The sequence below is a fragment of the Diadema setosum genome, chromosome 17 (genome assembly GCF_964275005.1).
Source record: "Diadema setosum chromosome 17, eeDiaSeto1, whole genome shotgun sequence".
NCBI lineage: Eukaryota > Metazoa > Echinodermata > Echinoidea > Diadematoida > Diadematidae > Diadema > Diadema setosum.
This window is the reverse complement of record NC_092701.1, coordinates 35693127-35714617: the sequence shown is the minus strand read 5'-3', so window position 1 is coordinate 35714617 and position 21491 is coordinate 35693127. Positions and strand designations below refer to the sequence as shown.

Sequence of the window (21491 nt, the reverse complement as noted above, 5' to 3'; positions counted from 1 at the left end):
AAACAAAACTTAAATGTCTTAATAAACAGGTACACATGACTTACATGAATATGGATTGAAACAAACAAGCAAACAAATACAAGAGTCAGTAAGACTTTAATGTGATACAAAATGCATACTCAGACTCATTAAACTAATACAGCACCACATCAATATATAACATTTTTGGAAAATCAAAAACTGATCGTTCAAACTGTTTTGACATACATACAGATTTCAGATGTTGCAGTCTTTGGCTTTGTATAATATTCCAATGACCTGTGTATATCATAGTGTGTATAAATATGCATAACCACATACAGTATAGCACATACATCTAGTTGTGAATGAATTGGTCTTTTCAGAAATCTTGTCAGTGAGACTTTTTCTTTCACTGATCAATAATATAGCGATGCACATGTGAAGAAGAGATGATGAAGTACAAATTTCATGCCGATGCATCGTTTCTCACTGTAGAAAATGAGATTGGGCACCTTCTGTCATATTACATACAATTTGTATCAAGCTTTCAGATCATCGCAAAACTTAATCAGAGTAGAAATCATTCCGTTGGTTGATAACAAAATATAGGCAGCCATGATTAAGCCATAATATTGTGGGCTTCATGAACATTCAATAACTATTGAGTACTCTTACAGAGAAATTAAAGTGAATACATTCACATGCCACAATGAAATGGAAGGTCACTACTACTCACAAGCAAGTGATTAAGTTGTTGCTGTTTCTATTCTTAGAATCGATGATTAAGGTATTTATTGATTCTTTCATTTTTCTACCTGTTCAGAGAACAAAATGGTGAATTTCAGAAATCCAGCAAGTTGGTTATTACTGAGACTTCACAACATTTGCTGTTTAATCAAGTTGCAATTTCAGGTAAGATTGCATGTATACACAATTCAGCTTGTGCCATCAATAATCTATTACTTGTTATTTAAACCCTTTTGGGGATGAACATTTTGTGGTGAGCATAGATTGACTGTTGGTAATTTCAGGGATGAACATTTTGTGACGAACGTAAATTGACTTTTGCTAATTGCTTCCAATTATGATAATATCCATGGTAATTAACCACAAATCTATCCAAGATTTGCATAGAGCTTTTATCTCAAAATATTCACTCTTTCTTGTTTTGTATCTGTATTTCAAAATCCATCCAACATGATCGAAAGAAGAAATCATCCAAAGAGGCTCATAATCCACTGGAAGAAACCACGAAGAGAGGACCAGAGGCCCTCCCGTGACCTTATGACCCTCTGGAGGTCAGTGTCGGACTGGATGAAGAGGTCAATGATCCTGGCTTTGAGGTCACTGGACCAATGCTTGGGCTTGCCCTCATTAAGGTTCAAAAGGCAGACCTGACGTATCTAGGGCAGGGGCAAGAACAGAGAGACATATATATATATATAATATATATCAGTTTTGAAAAGTGCATTCTGTTCTTCTTTCCTATTGTCTGATACTGTTTTTTCTTCTTTAAATAACACCATTACAATCCTTTTGATAGTCAAAAAGACTATTGTTCTGTATGCTAGGTCTTGGGTATAATATGTTAGATATTGATTTATACGCTGTATGATATCTAGGGAGAGATGTCACAGTCTCTCAATCTTCAGATTTTACAAATGAAATAAATGTCTTTCTAGAGTCTGTATGTCTGTATGCACATGACCTAGTGTTTGTAGAGTTGATCCTTGTGTTCATGTGTGTGTGTGTGTGTGTGTGTGTGTGTGTGCATTTAATATATGATAACGCTTAGTATAAGGCATTTTATTTGTATGGAAAGGATTGTTCAAGGCTACAAAGTCCACTGGACATACAAACGGGCAGAAAATGCATTTAAGAAACAAGAAAACGCATTGCTTAAATCATTCATAATCTCTGATAATCTTGTTAATAGTACCTAACAATATAATGATTACGTTGTCTGATGGTTTCTGCATTTGCCTGTGCATATGTGCCTTTGTACAGTTGAACCTCTCTTATCCGGCCTTCCTTTATCCGGATCTCTCTATTATACGGACGCAATCTCGCCGTGATTTTTTATTTAATAATTACGGGAGGAAAGGGGGATTCCTAACTCCTTGAGAACTCCTACACAAACACACATGAATTACATATTACTTCGAACATGATTAAGATACATTACATCAAATTTCCTTCCAAATTGCTTACCTTCAGACATTTTAACATCCCCAAACATCCCCAAATGTAACAATGAAAGGTTGCAGTATACACATTACTACATGTGGTACTACAATTCGCTACATCAGTACATGTGTATGTATATGTACGTGTATAAAGCATTGAGTCTCCCGTATCCGGCCAAATCCCTTATCCGGATGAGCCCCGGTCCCGACTTGTCCGGATACGAGAGGTTCAACTGTATTTACTACACAGAACAAAGTGATGGAGTTCAATTTCTATCCAAATTTTCATGACAAATTGGGCAGGAAAACTTCACCAGAATCTAGCAGTAATCCGTTTTCAAGAGTCTCTGTGGACATGATAGGTATATTTTTGAGATGGTGTGCCACTACTATAGAGCAGTCTAATTTCTAGATTCAAACATGAGTGATCAATGACCAAGAAATTCAACTTACAAATCTAGTAACACTGAAGACTGTATCATAATTATCAACCGACAGGAGGGCAACCCGCTTGGCTGTCTGCAATGGAGCTTCAACCTGTCGTGTCATAGACAGTGATAAGAATAGGAGAAATGATGCAAATACTGCAGATGAAGAGAATGTAAAATCAGACAGGGACCAAGCAGACTTTGGGGCTAAAGTAGGATTACAATCACTGGTGTTTAATGGAGACTCAGATAAATGTAGACACTATCGTAAGAGGGCAACATCAGCGTACTCTTTCAGAGGTATGTCACGTTTACTACCCTAACAGAATCAGACATTTGTCTAATGGAACTTATTATCAAATGTTTATATAATCTCTTATAATGATGAATTCATATCCACTGTCATTTCTTATTCCAGCTTAAAGATTAAAAGTGCTTACACCACTTCCCATATTACATTAAAAATTCCTTTGTTTGATTTTCATCCTAAATATTATGGACTATAGTTCATATAAAGAACTCAATATATTGTTGTTGAGCATAGGCAGTTTGAAGTTAAGTCAACCATTCACAAGTAAAATCTTCTCATGGTAAAGTATCTCAAGGTGAACTCTTACAAAATGTCAAGTTTTGATTCAGGAGTTATGACTCATGTAGGATTTTGCCAGAAGAAATAATAGTAACAGTAAGAAAATTTGGAATGTACACTCTCTTTCTGATAGCATATGCTGGATAAGATCTATTGTAAAAATTGTTCAGCTGGTCTTGAAAAACATTCACTTTTCTTTTGTGTTTTTTCCCCTTCTTAAAGTTGCATACAACATTGTTGTGAGGTAAAACACATGCTGTCATACACAAATCATATCAATAGATATGATATAGAGAGTGTATCTTAGTGGGTCACAATTTGAATTCAACTGATAGGATGTAGTCATCACCTCTCTGGAGTATGCCTCCACGTTCTCTTGCCTCCTCTGGGCACAGAGACCCTGTAGTCTCCGTTCCAGCTCCATGACACCTGAGTGGAATGCTGGGCTACTGCTGAAGTCAAGCTTCAAACAAGGTTGAAACAATGCAGGCACTGAATATCATCAGAAAGTACCACTAAACATGGAATCCAGTCTTGGCAAGAGTGCTTCATCGACTTGTATAACCAGATGTAAACCACATGGCAAAGTCCTAATTTTATATGAAAATAAGACCTCAACATTCAACTAATAATCAATGTTCATTAAACTTTATGATGACTAAAATATGATTTTGATGTCTGGTGATTAAGTCCAGATAAATCCTTTTTAGTTGTCTAAATATCAACTATGAAGGATACGTTGGTATGTAAAGGCACATCATATCATTGGAAATGAAGGTTGGAAAATCCCTCACGAAGTAGCACCTATTTAAAAGGTTCTACAAACATGTATACACTTGGAAAAAAAAAAACCCAGCAGGCTGTACGCCATATCACATCACCCTCTTTTCAATTCTAAACTTACCAGATATTCCTTGTATGAAGACTTTGCACGATCTACTTCTCTAAATAGTCTGCAAGAAAAAGAACCAGAAAGTGAATAATTTAAAGCAGCATTTCATAATCATGGAAATCAAAGGTCTTGATAAACACTATATAAGAAATCAATCTCTTATGCCATTTGAATTTTTAATGATAAAAAGTAGAGGTATCAAATAAGAGCTTGTATCACTAACTCCATTCTTTTTCTACTTTATAACATCTTGTTTGTTTTTCATGATCTTTTTGTGAAACACTTCATGGGGAAAATGAACAGGCATGTAAAAGAACAAAATGTGCACGTAAAAGATAACTGAAGAATGAATAAAATGCATATGACTGTGATAGTAATTGAGTCTTACAAGACTCAGGAATACAAGCTTCGTTCATTTCTCAGTACCACAGCAAATACACATCTAGTGTTTGTTTACTTACATCTGATTGCAAACACCATAATGTTTGTTTCCAGATACTGTCAGTCTTTGTGTCTTAATCCTTTATGGTTCTATCAAATCCTGATATATCCTTAGAGCAGATTTGTCTTTTAGAATCCTTCAAATTGATGTCTCAATATGGCAGTGGCAAAGAAGAAGTCAATTACCTTTCATTTAAATCCGTTTCATTAAGAGGAAGGCTCATGACAGTACTGCTGGTTCTTTCTGTTGCTGTGGTCATGACTTCTAATATCTACAGCAAAAAAGTAAAACAATGACAAATGTTGACACTAAAAGAAAAGTTTGATTAGAGTGATGTAAATATTTCCTTCTCATAGAACAGCAGAAAATCATTTCCACTGATGTATGTACAATCACACTAACTAAAAAAAGAAAACAATGATCTGAATGTGAACCATAATGCTTTCAGTAAGGTGGTACATGGAGAACACCGACAACAGTTATACACATGTAGTAATTATGACTGTTGTATAACACTACTGGCAACTATTGCTAATACAAATAATGATTATAAAACAATTATGATAAAATGATAGCAATGATTTCAATGTGCACGAGATCTTAACTGACCAGCACTTGAACTAAATGATTATTCATGTGTGAGTAAGTTTAATTTCTAGTTGGTCCACACCAAACATTGTTTCGTCATGTGACTAAATGATATCATAATCTGTATTAGAAGTAATTACCTGACTTCAACTCATGGATTAGGATTGTTATAAAAATATCCCATTTACTGACCACAATTAGATTATCCTAATGCCAAACCAGATACGAATGGATATCCTGCAAACACACTGATAAGAGTAGACAATCAATGTCCTTACCTTTTTTTGACAGGTAGCCTTGAGGATATTTTCATTCTCAATCTTATTTTTCTCATCTGCCTCCTTCATTTCTGCCTATGATCACAGAACATAAAAAAGTGTCCAAAGAGTACATCCAAGTCAAGGGCAAAAGAGTCACAACTCTGGCTTCAAAGTCAAAGAAAGTAAATATGTGTAAGTGCATGATCAGTGTCCTGTAAGTATAGCATTTAAGAGAACCCATAATTCATGCAAATGTATCTCCCTGCCCATCCCCCAAACCAAAACAAACAAAATAAAATAAAATAAAGCAATAGTGAACGATATCAAAACATCATTATCCCCAGCCCTTACAATGTTACTTTGTGGATTTTTTTTCTCTAAATTTCATATTAAAATAGGCGAGCCATACTTCACTTCATGCTCATGTATATACATGTATATATATATATATATATATATATATATATATATATATATATACCATGTATTTAGCAAATCTTTTTTTTTTTTTTTTTTTGTGAAACAGGACTTCCAAACAATTCCGCAAGCATTTAAATTTGCAATATCAAGAGCACAGTAAATGAATGGATGAATGTACGAGGTCATTAGTTTGTATTCAGATCAGGATAAGAGCTGAGACTTTCATGTGTTGTTAGATTCTAGAAAAACATGGACTCATGAAATACAAAAACCACAAAATATACAGAGTATACAGTAGTACTACCTCTAGTGCACTGGTATGCAGCTTGTGGCTGGGTTCATCAGATGCTAGAGCTGCCTTCAGCAGGAAATGCTCATGACATTTCTCCCTTCCCATCATGCTTTGCCTGTTCAACTCCTTCTCAGTTCTTGGTTCCGTACCAGAGTTACCTGTCATCTTTTGGTACAATTCTGTATTGCACGTGCATTGTAAAATATAACAACTTCTACAGTTAGATTGAGGAATAGTTGTGAGACATAAAACATTTAAGAAAAAATAATTATTTGGTTATTGTCCATTTTCAATAAATTCAGCCATGTAATGCCCACTTCAATGCTACAGCACCTAGGGTGATGTTTACTGAAATACTATGGGGACCTGCTACCAGTAACTTAATTAGAGTGAGCCAAGCATGTACAGGCAGACTGCAAATAATATAATTCAAGAACAGATTTCCTATTAGCAGTACATACTTACATTAAGACATGTTATATTTTCATATTCCATAATATCAGATGCAGTGAAGCCTTAAAGGTGCATGGTCCCGGTGTTTTAGTCAAATGCGTACGCGGGCGCACGGCGCAAGTTTCCTATAGAGACCTACGCTATTGACTCCTCTTTGGCGCTTACGCTTTGGCCCACTTTCCCCGAGTCTGAAGAAGTCCGATTCACTGTAGTCAGTGGTCCAATCACAGTTCGGCTCATGATTCGGCTGAGGGGGATAACAGCTTCAGCAAACTTCTTTTGTGATGTCATAATAAGAAGCACATATGCACGCACCCTGGCATTACTACAGACTGCGCGATGCGCAGAGAAGACAACGAAGGCAACGTTACGTAATAGCAACACCTACGCACGTATTTACTCTTGATGACAGCTCAACTTCGGTACTCTTTGTATCAATGCTAACAGTGATCGGCAGTATCATCAACAGCGCCCTCTACACTACTGGGACTATGCACCTTTAACTCTTTGTATGTTCTGAGTGCTGATTGGCTCAGAAATACCCAAAGTGTTGTACACACTGTACGAAGCCCTTGACAGAGAAAGGATTAAAGTCAAACAAACACAGTCTCACCCAGCGCTTCTTGCCTTGCAGACAAGAGAATGTTTTCCAGCTCACGTTGATTCTTCAGTGTGAAGGAATCTCCAAGCTTCTGGAGACTGTTCTACACAAGACAAAGATTGATGTTTCACTGCAGGGCTGGCCTACATTCATTTCTATAACACAATACATGTAATCAGTGCTGGCATGACAGTAATCTCCTTTGATAAAAAGAAGTGTTGACAAAAATACAAATAAGACAAGGTGCACTCTTTTGTAATGAAGAAAATGACTGATAGTACAGGAAACTATCTTGCGTCCTGAAATCATCTGTTAGCTACGACAGCAATGTTACCCTGAAGAATATATCTCTATTTGGACCCTCTGCATACTAATGCCTTGTAACACACTAACTTGCCAGGCATTTTTTTTATCCTTTGAACAATACCTAACAAATTTTGCCAACAGTTTGGGTATTGAGAAAGGAAAAATTACAGAAGAATGTGAGAGGCTCAAATAAGGTTGTGAGGCAACAGGAATGAAGAGGATTATAATTTACTGACAGTAAGATTCAGGACACATGTTCTTCTCTTCTTCTTTCGTTCAGTGCAGCTTCATGCTGGAAGATTACGTACTGTAGTGGTAAAGAATGCAAGCTACCTCATGTTCATTAAAGGTGCAATTCAATTTGAAATCATTCTGCCTTTTTTTTTCGGCAACCAGCATCATTCACCTTTACAAGAAAATTATTCCATATTTAGGAACTCTCTGGTGCAGAATTTCATGACAGATACACAGTCTATCGATTGTTCTGGCAATCAAAATTCATAAACATCATGGAAGATCACAAAGTAACCTGAGCTATGAGTATATGCAATGTAAACTTTTAACCAAAACTTTTCAGCAACTTTTTAGCAGTGATCAAGCTGGCCTACCTGGAGTTTGCCAAGGTGCTGCCTGAAGTGCTGGCTTGTGGTGAACTTTCTCAGCTGGTCCTCAAAGGAAGAAGAACACTGACTCCTGATAGACACAAAGAGACGATCAAACTCTTTGCTCCTCATGGGAAAGTCAAGCCCCGACAAACGTGCCTCACCTTCCAACTATAGCAGGGAAGAAAGAAAGAAGTGGGGATAGTTTGAGGCTTACACAAACTGTGTGCATTATGGACAAATGATACCAGATTTTACGGAGCCTTGTAAAGCCGTAGGCAGTATTGAAAAAAAAAAAAATCTATGAAGACGATAGAAAAGTCAATTTTCAATAATGTAAAACCAAGAGAATTTGTATGCAGCCATTGGAAATGCACAATCATTTCAAAGCAAGGAGATGCATCACAACTACTGGTATGCTTACATTCCTTTTCAATAACAGAGCTGGATAAGGAGCTGTGCTCATTACATTGCAAAAGTTTTGCAAGACAGTGTACCGCAATTAAATCCCATTTTTGTTTACAATGCACCTATACATGCAGTCTCCAGCATTTTTATTTTCCATCTTTCTCATTCTATCTTCCAGGGCACAGAGAAGTGAAGTATATGAAAATGCTTACTAAAAAAATCAAACAAACATCAGCTTTGGAACTCAGATACCAATGAGTGGAAAAAGGCCTCACCTCCACCCTGTGTTGTACCTCGCTGCAGGCTAATCTGACCTTCTTGTCATTGAGGTCCTTTGCTCTTTCAAAGGACACAACCAGCTGCTGGGTCAGTGACCTGGATGCACCATCCAAGATGTCATTTAATCTGGGGACATGTAGTAGCGATACATTACCAGACAGCAATGGCACGATATTCTATCATTACAGTTTCTTTACTTCACCTTGTTTTATTCCATGAAAGGAAATTGACACTTGATATGCTTTGCCAACAATATAAAAAAAAAAAAAACAAGTTGGTGGAGATCTTCAGTCTCAATTACATAGAATATTTTAGTGCAAGTATTGAAATCATGAAAATGAAAACTGTTAATCTGCATACAATTTACCCCTCTGAGATTCATGTTGTTTCACTGAAATTGGAATTAGGACATATTTACATATGGTGACAGTTAAGTTCACCTTATGAATAAATCAAATTGGTCTGGAATTCAAACCCAGTATTGGGATGTTCATTGGAACTCTAAGCTCTCTCAACAGTGTCTGGCAACATTCTAAATTCAAAATCTATGAAAACGATTGGTTGCTAACACATCCACAATATTGTTTAACCTTCAGAAGACTCTGGACTCCCTAATTAGTCACTTCAAAGAATATTTTGACAAGCTTACCCAAACAAGACTTGTTGAAGGAGTTTTGTTGTCTTGTTAAATGCAAGATCATGCCATGCCTGTGAAGCAGGGAAATTCAGTTCCGTTAACAGCTGCTTTGACATAGAAGAACAGAGCAAAACCACAGCTCCTGATATTGAAGTACAGTTCAGCCAGCGATCAAGTTCCCCCTAGATTGCGATCACGGGCGATCAGTGACCGCATACGCGATCAATTGATTGTATGCCGAATTGCATACAATCAATTGATTGCGACATATCGCGTATGCGATCACTGATCGCCCGTGATCGCGATCTAGGGGGAACTTGATCGCTGGCTGAACTGTAGAGTCTATTTTCATCTTCAATAAAACATGTACACATATGCACATACACACATACACAAACACAAAACACAGCACAAAGCTGCAAAACACAATGCTTCTCCCTAATTGCATAATGTGTCTTTTATTAAACATTCTTGCTTGTGTGTCATGCGAAGTGATGACCATTCTGACTTTTGTTTCTTTTCAATGTGAACGTGTCTGAGCTGGCCTACAATACGTTCACATCAGGAGTAGATTTCAGATATGGTTTACTAGGCATATCTACTCGATAGCTAACGAAGAGTATATTCTACAAGTAAAAACCATATACTCTTTTTATTGCTGTTTCTGTTCAAAGAAACCTTGCTTTTTCTTTTAGAAATTTGCATCAGAAGAGACAGAAATATATGAACTAATATTAGCACACTTGACCACTACTCTCAAAGCTCAGCTAGAATAATGTCTACTGTACAAGTTGATGAAGGCAACAAAAAAGACACCTTTCTTAGGTCCGCACTCCCTTCCCAGCCCAGCCCACGTACCCACCTCCCCTGACAAGGAAATAAGGGACATTCCCTCTAGGACAATTCCTACTTCAAGTTCAGCTTCATTGATGGGGCCGTTGTCATGGAGACCGTGCAACACACTCATGTCTGCATCATAGAACTTCAAGCAGTCCTCTACCGATGACTGCTCAAGATTCTGGATGAAAGATGACCATCGACTGGGAATCTGCAAATATGGGAGTTAAAAGTGGTTTCCTTAATAGCATGGCTGAAAATTAACACACTGTAAACTTGAAGCACCATAAAGGAAGTTGATAGAAAATGTTGGAATTTTCATGGCCTATTAACTATATTCATAATTGAATATTTGAAAGTTTCAACTGTCCTAATCTCTTTACAGCAATTAATCAAACGGAATCCATTTTTTTTTTATTGTCTAGATCTTTAATAGTCCATAAACGTGACAGTGCAATGCCAGTGATGTCACATACTACTGATATACTCGGATACAAAAAACATAGTTTCAGAATTTATGATAATTGGGATGAAGAATAAGAATATTTTCAAAATTTATAACAAATCGAAATGAACAAGGATGATGACATGGCAGAGTCACTATAAGAATGCATGAGTTGGGGCTCAAGGAAGCAGAACAAAAGAAGAAGGCATGCATAGATTATACACAGGTGAACTCGCAAGCAAGCGGTATTGTAATGGAATTACACTGCTACATTTCTGAAATATGTGAACCTCCTATGTCATCATCCTTGTTCAGTTTTTAATTTGTTTAAGGTTTTTCAAAGTATTGTTTCTCTGCTCAAGAACCACAATAAATTCCACAAATCTGTATGTGGGGTTGTCGATTTATGTACTACATGATGTGAAATTATGAAAATCGTCTGGAATGTCCCTTTAAAATGGCACGAGTCTGACATATGTGTCCATACCTTTGACTCTTTTTCTTCTTTTCTATAAAAATGAAGTCATACCATGAGAGGATGCATGTCCTTTCTAAAAGCATTTCCTACAAGCAATGAAAAATTCACAGAGTGTAAATTCTGGCTGTTTGTTTGACAAGTCCTCTGCTCTCTCAATGCCTTTGCTGTTCGATGTTGGGAATCTTATAGAAATCACTATTACGCACATCACCTGAGACGCGCTGCCTTGACGCTTGATGAACAGCAGCAGCGGCTTCAGGGACAGCGCGTCTCAGGTGATGTGTGTCTTTTGCCTGAGACGCGCTGTCTTTGAAGATGTTGTTGTTGTTTATCAAGCGTTTTGATTGTGAGATCATGTTGATCAAATTTTTACCTCCACGAAATAATCCTTATTACTCTAAAATCTCGTTCTTCAAAATAATCCCCTTAATCGAAAAAAAGCTACGACTTTAATTTTTAAATCTTTTTAAGATAATAAAGATACCACTACCTTTGGAAATGAATGATGTTCCTAGGTGTACTGAGTTTGTACTTAGCTCTCTTTTGTATCGTCATGTAGGGTAGCCATAATGTGTCCATTTTTATCGCGCGTCTTCGTATCTTGTTATCTACTATCTTTGGTAGAAGTACAGATTTGCGGGCGCGCGCGCTCTGCAGTACTCGCGCGAGCGCGCGCTCTGCAGTACTCGCGCGCTATCGGTAAAGGTACGGTAACAACGGTACGGTATGGTAAAAGTTGTGCCAACGGTAAGCCCTCTCTTTACGTGAGTATTTTCCTGGTAGTCATGTCAGCTTTGCAACGGTTTTCAAACGGTAATGCTTGAATGAAAGCAGATCGGTAAGACAATATTTTACCAGTAAGGAACGGTTTTCCCGGTAGAGCATTAAGTTACTTCATAGCGGTAGTGTAGCATACTGTACACATGAATGTATGCCATTTATACATGCATAAAATTTGCTATATATGAATGACTGCAGATCTGACACCGTAACAGAATGCCTGATCACATTTATATAATCATATATAATGATATATATATTCACATATATATTCATATGTTCATATAATCATATATTCATATATTTATATATTCATATATTCATAGTATGGACCTCTTGATCATTTGTGATTATTTGTAATTATTTGTAATTATACAGTTACAGACAAGCTTGATTTCACATAGACCATGTACAAAGTACAGCCGGGCCAAAGGCGGGGCCTAAGGCCGGACCCAAGGCCACGGGCCTTAGCCCAGAACCAGGGGCCCAGAGCCCAAGTGGGCCCAGGCCCGGGGGCCCGGTGGCCCGGGGGCCCAGGGCCCGGGGGCCCAGGGGCTCATGGGGCCCATGACCGGGCCGAGGCCAGGAGCCTAAGTGCTGGCCCAAGGCAGGGGGCCCAGCCAGGGGCCACCAGACTGAGACCACTAAGAGTACCAGTCATGACTTGCTGTGATAATGATGTGACAGGCCCTGTGCATACACATATTATGTAAATACACTGTACAGGGCTGTGCATATTATGTAAATACACTGTACACTAACTATACACAGCCCAGTCGCTGTATAAATCGCGACAGGGCTGTACCTGAGCAGCCCACAACACAGAGCAAACACAAAGCAAATTCTACAATTGCATTTAGTTTTGATACTTGACATCATTTTTTGTCACCTCAAACGCATCAAAGACAATCTTTATTAATGAGACTTCATACCGTACCTGTTTTCCTGGGGTTACTACAGTATTTGTAGGAATTCTGCGATCTGGGTACTATTCGCAAATCTAACAACATGTGAAAATATCAACTCCTGATCATGTAACGTGCATGTGTACATTTCTGTGTTCACTGCTGTATTCCATGAACATGAATTCAACAACTACCGTTATATCCTGTAATATGAGCTGCCAGGACAAAACTCACATACGCTCTGATTCTGTATAGCAATCACTTTCAAAGCAATGTATTGATACATTGCTTTGAAAGTGATTATTTCATTTTTTATATACATTTTGTCTCTAAATAATTGTATTTTTTAAGGAGGAAAGCTTAAAAAATGGAATTTATGTAAATCTATGCAAATTAAGCAAAAGGCATTAATTGTTTTTATTTCTAATTGTGTCCAATAATCTCATTACCCTTGAAAATATCAGGTTCAGCACTTAAATCACTTCAAATGGGTGCGCTAGCAGTTCCAAGACCTTTCTTTTTGGTATAATGCCTCTGTAGAACATGGAGCTATTGACCCCCTATTCATCGGATGTGCTGAAAATGTATTTTAGGACATTTCTGGAAGATTTCGCTGTAATTCTTTCCTCATTATCATTTCTTTGTGATTATTTCATATTTCATATACATTTTGTCTCTAAATAATTGTATTTTTTTAAGGAAAAAAGCTTAAAAAATTGAATTTATGTAAATTTTTCACAAATTAAGCAAAAGGCATTAATTGTTTTTATTTATAAATGTGTCCAATAATCTCATTACCCTTGAAAATATCAGGTTCAGCACTTAAATCACTTCAAATGGAGAGTTTTATCCAATTTTTTGACAAAAGTCTAGAAGTTGGCGGCCATCTTGGATTTTGGCTGCCATTTTGAGTATTTCTTACTTGTGTGCTTGACACTCGAACCAAAATTGATCTATAGACAATTACCTTTACAATGGTACCAAAAATTAAACTTTTACATCAACTTGAACTGAAAATCAAAAATAACACATGCAAGGCCCCCCACTATATTCTCTTTATCCCTTAGTAATACATGGTAAGCAAGTATAGACCTGCTTGGTAGCATATCTTTTGGTTGTCAGGACTACAACCTTTGTTATACAGGATTTATGAAGTTTACAGGTGCTGGTAGTAATCCTGTCTACTGCAATGGTACGTCACCTGTGAAAGGGAGCCCTCGTTGGCGGCAGTCACAAGAACGTCCAGCAAGGATGCCATTTCTGGACCTCGAATTGGTTTCCCTATGGAAACATAGTAAATGGAGATATCATAGGAAAATCCTCCACAAATGTTAGCCAAGTATGAGTATTCAAGCAGAAGGGATAAAGTTAGAAAATCACCCCCCCCCCCCTCCATCCCCCATTTCTGCATGTTTCTCTTCTGTCAACCTTGTTTTCACCACATGACCATGGCGACTCCACTACCCTTCAGTCTAAAGATGTTGATGATTATGGTATAAATTTTTTAACCTGGTGGGAGTGCAGGCAGCATGTTATTCTTTGGTGTAATACTGAATTTCCAGCTATGAATTAGGTACGTATGTTTTTCAAACATGGGTGCATAAGACTGGGAGGTAGGTACAAGGGGAAACTGGGTGATTAGTGACATCATAAAGGAAAGCATTGAAGAGAAGATGAAGAACTGAAGGATGACTCTCACCATTCTTCTCTTTTGGCACCAGGCCAGATTTCAGCTCTTCTATCAGCTCATTCCTCTCTCGTCTGTAGTCTTCAGTCAAGTCTTCTTCCTTTGCCTATGAAATAGATCACGTATCATTTTTCTTAGAAATAGCCCCAGGATGTCAAGATAATAAAGGCAGTGTGATTCTGAGTGATAGTTTTTGTGGAGAGAATATCAATCGAAATCATGTAATGAAATTGAGCAGATACTGATGATGATTAATCTACAAGATTTTTGAAGAATATGTATGTGCCACAAGGAATCAATATCTGTTTTTTTTCATTGCCTGTATCATATTGGATTGTGAGAGCCATCAAAACTGCAGCTTAACACTTTTCTTCTAACATGGGATTTATACAGTACGACATATGATACTAAACTGAACAGCAGTGTAGGCACACGGGGTACGTACAATATATCAGCAGAAAAGACATAGTGAGGGATTTTCAATGCTCTCTTCAACCATTCCCAGAAAATTACATTTATTATCATTAAACAGAAGAATGTAGAAATATACCTAGAGAGGAATCTGTGTATAAACAGACAGTAGATGACAAAGTGATGTAATGAAATCTTAACAAGAGTTGCATGTGAAATACGTCCAAGAGAATGAATCACAAGGTTTGTGTTTGTTGATCCCTCATCACACCACAATGGAAATCATGTTCAAGCCCCGAGTTTAACATCGATCTAATCCAGTGCTTGCCTTCGACAGATCTTGCAGCAAGTCCTTTGTCGTGGCTGGGAAGAAGAGAGTCTTACAGTCTACACGCTGGAAGACTTCCAGTAGGCTAATACGATGATCGGCGCCCTCCCAGGCCATGGACTGCATCATGTGACGCAGCCAGCGGGCCGGGTGCGACGCTGCATCGTCAGCATCCAGGGACTGGACAAAATCTTGGACTACCTGACAGTGAATGAGTACCCATGAAAAAATCTAGAATTTCAACATGACCAACAATAGTGTCACCGTAAATACCAAAATCAAAAGATGATTGAAACACATCAACTGTTCAAATTTGTGTCTCCGATGAGTATAATCATATTTGTTTCACTCGCAAACCTGCTCCCATTAAGCTTATGTTGCATTTAGATGCATCTTTTATTTAAGATTCCTGCAAGCAGTTTTCTTCAGTGTTTTCAGACTCTTCTACACTAGAGTGCTACACAAAAGTTTGAATTGTGCAAAATGGCATAATCTTTATTTATCCATTCTCTACCTTGCATAGTATCAGCATGTAACTCAATGTGAAGAAATCATTCTGTACCTATTTAGCTCAATTTCAGGTTGGCAGATAACTTTATTGCCTTCTGGATGCATCATATAATTCGATCATTGAGCATAGTAAATTGATAACATAATAACCAAAAAATAAAATAAGATAAGGAAATTAAAATGTTCAATGAAAGATACTGGTCAATCGGACTCACCCATAGTAGAGGTGGAAAGGTCAAGAGGTCATGATTGAAGTCTTGAGCCCACTTGGCCCTAGAGAGTTGAGATCTAAGGGCAAATAGCTGTAGAGGAGAGAAATGTTTGACATTTAATTTCTACATGAAAGAAGAAGTCTAGGCCTTGTCAGAGAAGAATTTATTTACACAAGAGATAATCTGAATCAATGCAGGTCCTACAAGTATCATTAAAAAAAAATCATTCTGTTTATTATTATCATCATCACTACTATTACTATCATTGTCATCACAATCATTAACATTACTACCATAACAAACATCAGCAATATGCTTTGCCTTCTACTACTGGAACCACTACTACTACCACTACCACTTCTATCAATATCATAAGATGTGCCTCCATACTTTTATTCATTTGGCTAAAACATCATGTATTAGCACCATCTGTAGTCTATAGTCTATAGCCATCACCTGCCATATACAACCACTAAAAACAATTACTTCCGAGAGAAACAGCATGTTAAAGAACCACATGTCTATAACAGCCACTTTTTTGTCTCCCTTGGGTGGCGGCTGTAGACAGATTTGACTGTACTTCCATTAATGTTCTACATCTTCAGCAAAACTACAGGCCGACAGGCAGACAAATCCTGCTTACCTGTGTCCTGCGAGACAGAAGCTCCAGGTAGTCCAAATCTGCTTGATCTATGATCTTGACCGAGTTGTAGATCAGGTAGGAACTGAGTAGGGCAGAGACAGCAAACACCTTGGCGTCGTACGTCTCGGACACATTATTGGCTGCAAATCCTGAAACAAAAATTGCAAGTATATCAGGTTCTTATTGATTTGCTTGATAGCAGGTAATCTGTGAGCAATACATGGGTGAAAACATTGCACAAGAGGTCTGGAGACAGCATATGTGAAATAGCAACTGGACTTTAATCAATGAAAGAAATAGATCTTGTTTGTGTTGTTTAGGGAAGAGACTGAAAAAAAGGGTTTTACAGAATAACTGTTTTCTGGAACAAACACTCTGCATACCAACCATTTAAACATGTCATAAAGCAAACAAGCAAGTATTTTAGAGGTTTTTCAGCATTTTTTTCAATGCCAGCAATTCATTTTCTTTCCTCTTTTTTTTTTTCTAAGAGGAAGGAGAAGATTGATGCAACCAATAGCAGCGTTAGACTTGGGTATTACCACTAATAATGCTTTTTCTTCTAGCAGTTTTTCGTTTAAACATCTTGAGCTGATATTGATGAAGAGAAAAAAAAATACACAACTTTTCTCAGCCATTATTGGGTGGATTAAAACCCAATGCTTGCCTTAAGGAACATTCTTATCTAGAACATTAAAAAGTTGCTTTTGAATGGTTATAAATCTGACTGAATGAACTTAGTGATGTTATCAAGATGATGCCCTCAGCGCATCATCCAAATTCCTTACCTTCAGTATCCAAGAAGATAACGGCAACATCCTGCCCAGAGCCAAGTGTCATTTGTGCAGGCTAGTAGGGTAGATCAAATGCTGTCATTAACACTCTCTCGACCAGGGACTTTGGACAGTGTGTACAATGCTATGGGGTTTTCTGTGCCAATCAACACTCAAAGCATACAAAGGGTTAAGTATGAATATTCAGTATTGAATTTCATTAAGTTACTTGCCAAGTCCGCACTAGTATGTTCTTGCTTGCTTGTTTTTTCCCCAAAATAGGTACATAAAGAATGTCGGCAAACATAACTGCTATCATTCTGTAAGCTCTAGCTCTCTCAAATAAAAGTGCAAACAGTAAATTTGAAAGATCAGATGAAATATCAAACATATGTAAGATCTAAGATAAAAGCTTATACATAAACCTGGATAACAATGACCACAAGGTAAAATACAATGTATAACTATTGAGATGTACATTGATTAAGAGAAGCAAGACACGTCATCATGTACTTGAGATGTATTCCTATACCTTTCCCCACATCCAAACACCCATGGTCTCAGGTCTAAGGGAAGGGCCCACCCTGAACCCAACACTCCTCTTCTTGCCCATCAACTGGTTCAGCAAGAAGGACTTGCCAGAGTGATACTTGCCAACAACAGCAACCACTGCAACAGACTGGTTCATCTTCAGCAAATACTGAAGAAAACGAACAACACAAAGTCCTAAACAAAACAGATTTGGGCATAAATAGATGAAGGAAAAAATAAAAAAAGAAGAAGGAATGGATCTTTTTCATTAGAAGTAAAAGCAATGTAATTTTCAATTCTACAGACACCCATAAATATATCATATATGATGGTCAAAATTGAAAACTGCAATGATGAAAGCAGAATTTACTTTGTATTCAACAAATACACTTTATTAAAGAGCTAGATGTAGATGAAAGACCCTGGCACCAGTGCAAAGTTGAATTTATGTTTACCAATCAATCTCTGATGGCCTTTACATAAATGCAATTCATGATCATGTTGTTCAGGTGTTCACTCCACTTCACACAAGCTCACACAAGACAGCCAAAGAATCATCCACATATAACCACTGATTAGGCTGAATGACATCAAAATATTTGTCTAAATTCTAAAGGAAAGCAGTGATGAAAGTCCACTGTATGTCTCAAAAGGAGATGAAAACCTTAATGAATGGAAAGTGGGAAATAAACATGCAGAGCTAGTACAAAATTGTAGGTTGAGAAATCCTTGTCAGAGATTAGCAAGTTTACATGGGACAGTTTTACTAGTACCGCACCTGGACATTTTCTTTAACCAGGACAAGTTTCTCATGTGAGTCATCTGGTCTTATTAGCTGCAGTGGCTGTTCAGGCAAATGGAAGAATTCCCTTGATCCATTGATTGCAGGAGGACCCACTGAAGGTTCTTGTGTTGCTACTGTGGGTCCTGATCTTGGATCCTTTCCTGGACCAAGGAAGTCGGGGTCCACTTCAGGCTGAACTGCCTGTGATTTGCTGTCCTGGGCACATACTAAAGCTGTCAATACAAATATTTGTGGATAAAAGATGGTAAGGAGTGTTTTTGAATAGGAATCCGCAACCTGCACATGAAATGAGATGAGCACACACAAGCACACGCAAGCAAACACACACTAACACACAATAGGGCCTATAACTGATTAAAACATGATGCAGTAGCACAAAGTAAACCTGGAAAATTTTTGGACTCCTTTATCTGCTGTTATCATGGGGCCTTTCCTCCAAATAGTGTACATGTCAAACATGAGAGAATCTTGGGCTAACAACACAATTTTGCCAATTAAGCAACAGGCTGTTAATTTCTCTATTCTTATGAATGTAAAATATTCATAATAAATGGAAATTAATAATAATATTAATATGCATACTTTGTTCACAAAAATATTGCCTTACCAATCACCACCAACTATTGATGGCAGGCCTACCGTACCTAGAAATGACTGATGATTGCTAATTAGCTCTTTTCTATCTAAAGAAAAAAAAGTCTTACCAATATCCAGCAAAATACTGAAACAGCTGATGAAAGAGAAGACAGAAATTGATGCTGACCGGCCGGCCATCGTGAAGCCGAAATGGATTCCTCTTTCTGGGCGTGCGGGCTGGCTTGCAGAAGCTCAGTCAGAATGTTTACCGGACCGGTTACTTCGCGTTCAAATTAATGCCAGTATTCAATCAAAATTCCATTACGTCGAATATATGGAGAATATTAGGGTCATACTGGTCGTGATAATTGAAAGTTAGGCGTGAATTTTACGAAATACCGGTAATTTTCCCCTGACAAACACACACCAATAGGTTTTAAAAAGGGGCGCCTCGGATGGACGTTCAGCTGCGGTTCATGTCTTATATATGCCTGGCGTATGGCTCAGCTATCTAGCTGAGCTGTACGTACACGTCACGTGAGCTCCACACACGTGTGGCGCCTCCACTACTCGCTGATGATGTACACTCTGTACATGATCGCTGAAAGTGAAAGATGTCCGCAAGGGCCGCTCTTCATCACCAAGAGTGGAGGTGGATGCAAGTGCCGATATAATACCACACGTGGCTACGATGGCAGCGACGATGTAATGATGCCATCGTAATGATAATCATCATGCCTGGGCATTCAACTATCCCTTTGAATGTTCCTCTGCGATGTTCAGATTACTGAATAGTGACAATGGAAAATGAAAAGTCGTACAAGCAGAATGGCAGCAGGTGACTTTCACGAAAATTAGACAGGAGATAAGCAGGTAAAAATGGATTTCAGTTTAGCATGTTTTCGCTACAAACAACCTCTAAATGTTAGGTGACAAGAACGATAGTTCTTCAACTTGTCATCATTGTGAATTGCTCCCTTATGTTATTTATTAGGGAGCTTTAATGTGTAATCATTATCATAATAATAATACCAGTTTACAGGGGCGGATCCAGGAATTCCGTAAAGGGGAGGCGCCTTTACAAAATTAAAGGGGGTGGTGAAACCCTCCCCCCCCCCATTTTTTCTTTTTTTTAATACTTCTTTTGTTTTAACAAAAATAAAGAGGGGGAGCGCGCCCGATGCGCCCCCGCTGGATCCGCCGCGCCACTACATGGTTTACCAGATTAAAGAATATATTCTCAGCCCTTCTTTTTTACTGCGATAACCTCCCATATGTGTGTTTATGAGCACATTTTTTTTTTTTACAGAATAAAAAAAAAATGTAGGCCTATCTTGCCATAGCCTAGGCCTATTCATTGGTTCGAAAGTTGAATTGTAAGGCCCCTAATTCAATTTTATACTCGAACATTTGGAATAACGAGCCTTCTGAATAAGAACCCTTGGAAACGACGAACCACGTAAAGTTATTGTATGATTAGATTTGTAAACTGAGCATTTCCACCGATTTTAGCTCACCTGAGCATGAGGCGTACTTGAGGCATTTCATGAAGCATTTTGTCAGACAAAGTTGCCGGACAAATTTGCTCTCAGCCAATCAGATGCAAGGATTTTAGTAGCTTGTAACAGTTTGTCAGAAAAATATCCATTTTATATAAATAAGCATTTTGGTCGGATATTTTTCCGACAAACTTACCAGCTACTGAAATCCTTGCATCTGACTGGCTGAGAGCGAGTTTGTGAGACAACTTTGTCGGACATAATTATGCTTCATGATGTTAATTGCATGCCCTCGGCCCCTGATCATCTCATCAGCTTGGGGGGAGGGGCTCGGGATGGGGGCACCGGCGTGTTGTTTTTTAGACGGCACAGATTGGGGAAACTAAAAATCTATCAGGGACCCTATCACTAAACCTAACCCTAATCCTAATCCTAACCCTAACCATCAAACCCTAACCCTAACCCTAACCCCAACCCTAACCCTAACCCTAACCATAACCATAACCAAAAACCCTAACCCAACGTTTTTCCCATAGGTTTAACACGCGCCATGCCCCAATCTGTGCCGTCTTTAAAAAAAAACGCCACCGGGGAAGCAAAGAGGTTTACCTACCTCTTTGCCGGGAGATAGGAGCGGAGCGCTCCGGAGGGTGGCCGTGGGTGGGGCGGGGGGGGGGGGGGGGAGGGGGGGGGGAGGGGGGGGGGGGAGGGGGGGGCACGTAATCAC

At 38.3% G+C, this 21491-nt stretch overlaps 1 protein-coding gene across 1 annotated transcript; it reads right to left on the bottom strand.

Annotated features, from left to right (window-relative positions):
• Positions 1-77: 77 nt before the first annotated feature.
• Positions 78-19731, bottom strand: LOC140241279 (uncharacterized). Its single transcript, XM_072321029.1, has 21 exons — positions 19394-19731; positions 18663-18901; positions 17886-18053; positions 17369-17429; positions 16581-16729; positions 15941-16027; positions 15216-15416; positions 14489-14582; positions 13991-14070; positions 10255-10392; positions 9357-9415; positions 8704-8833; positions 8027-8191; positions 7125-7215; positions 6071-6237; positions 5365-5439; positions 4684-4769; positions 4069-4117; positions 3514-3627; positions 2601-2684; positions 78-1364 (listed from the first exon to the last, which is right to left on the bottom strand). Exons 1-21 carry the CDS (start codon positions 19461-19463, stop codon positions 1176-1178), a joined length of 2496 nt encoding a protein of 831 aa, XP_072177130.1. The 5' UTR covers positions 19464-19731; the 3' UTR covers positions 78-1175.
• Between the last annotated feature and the right edge of the window lie 1760 nt (positions 19732-21491).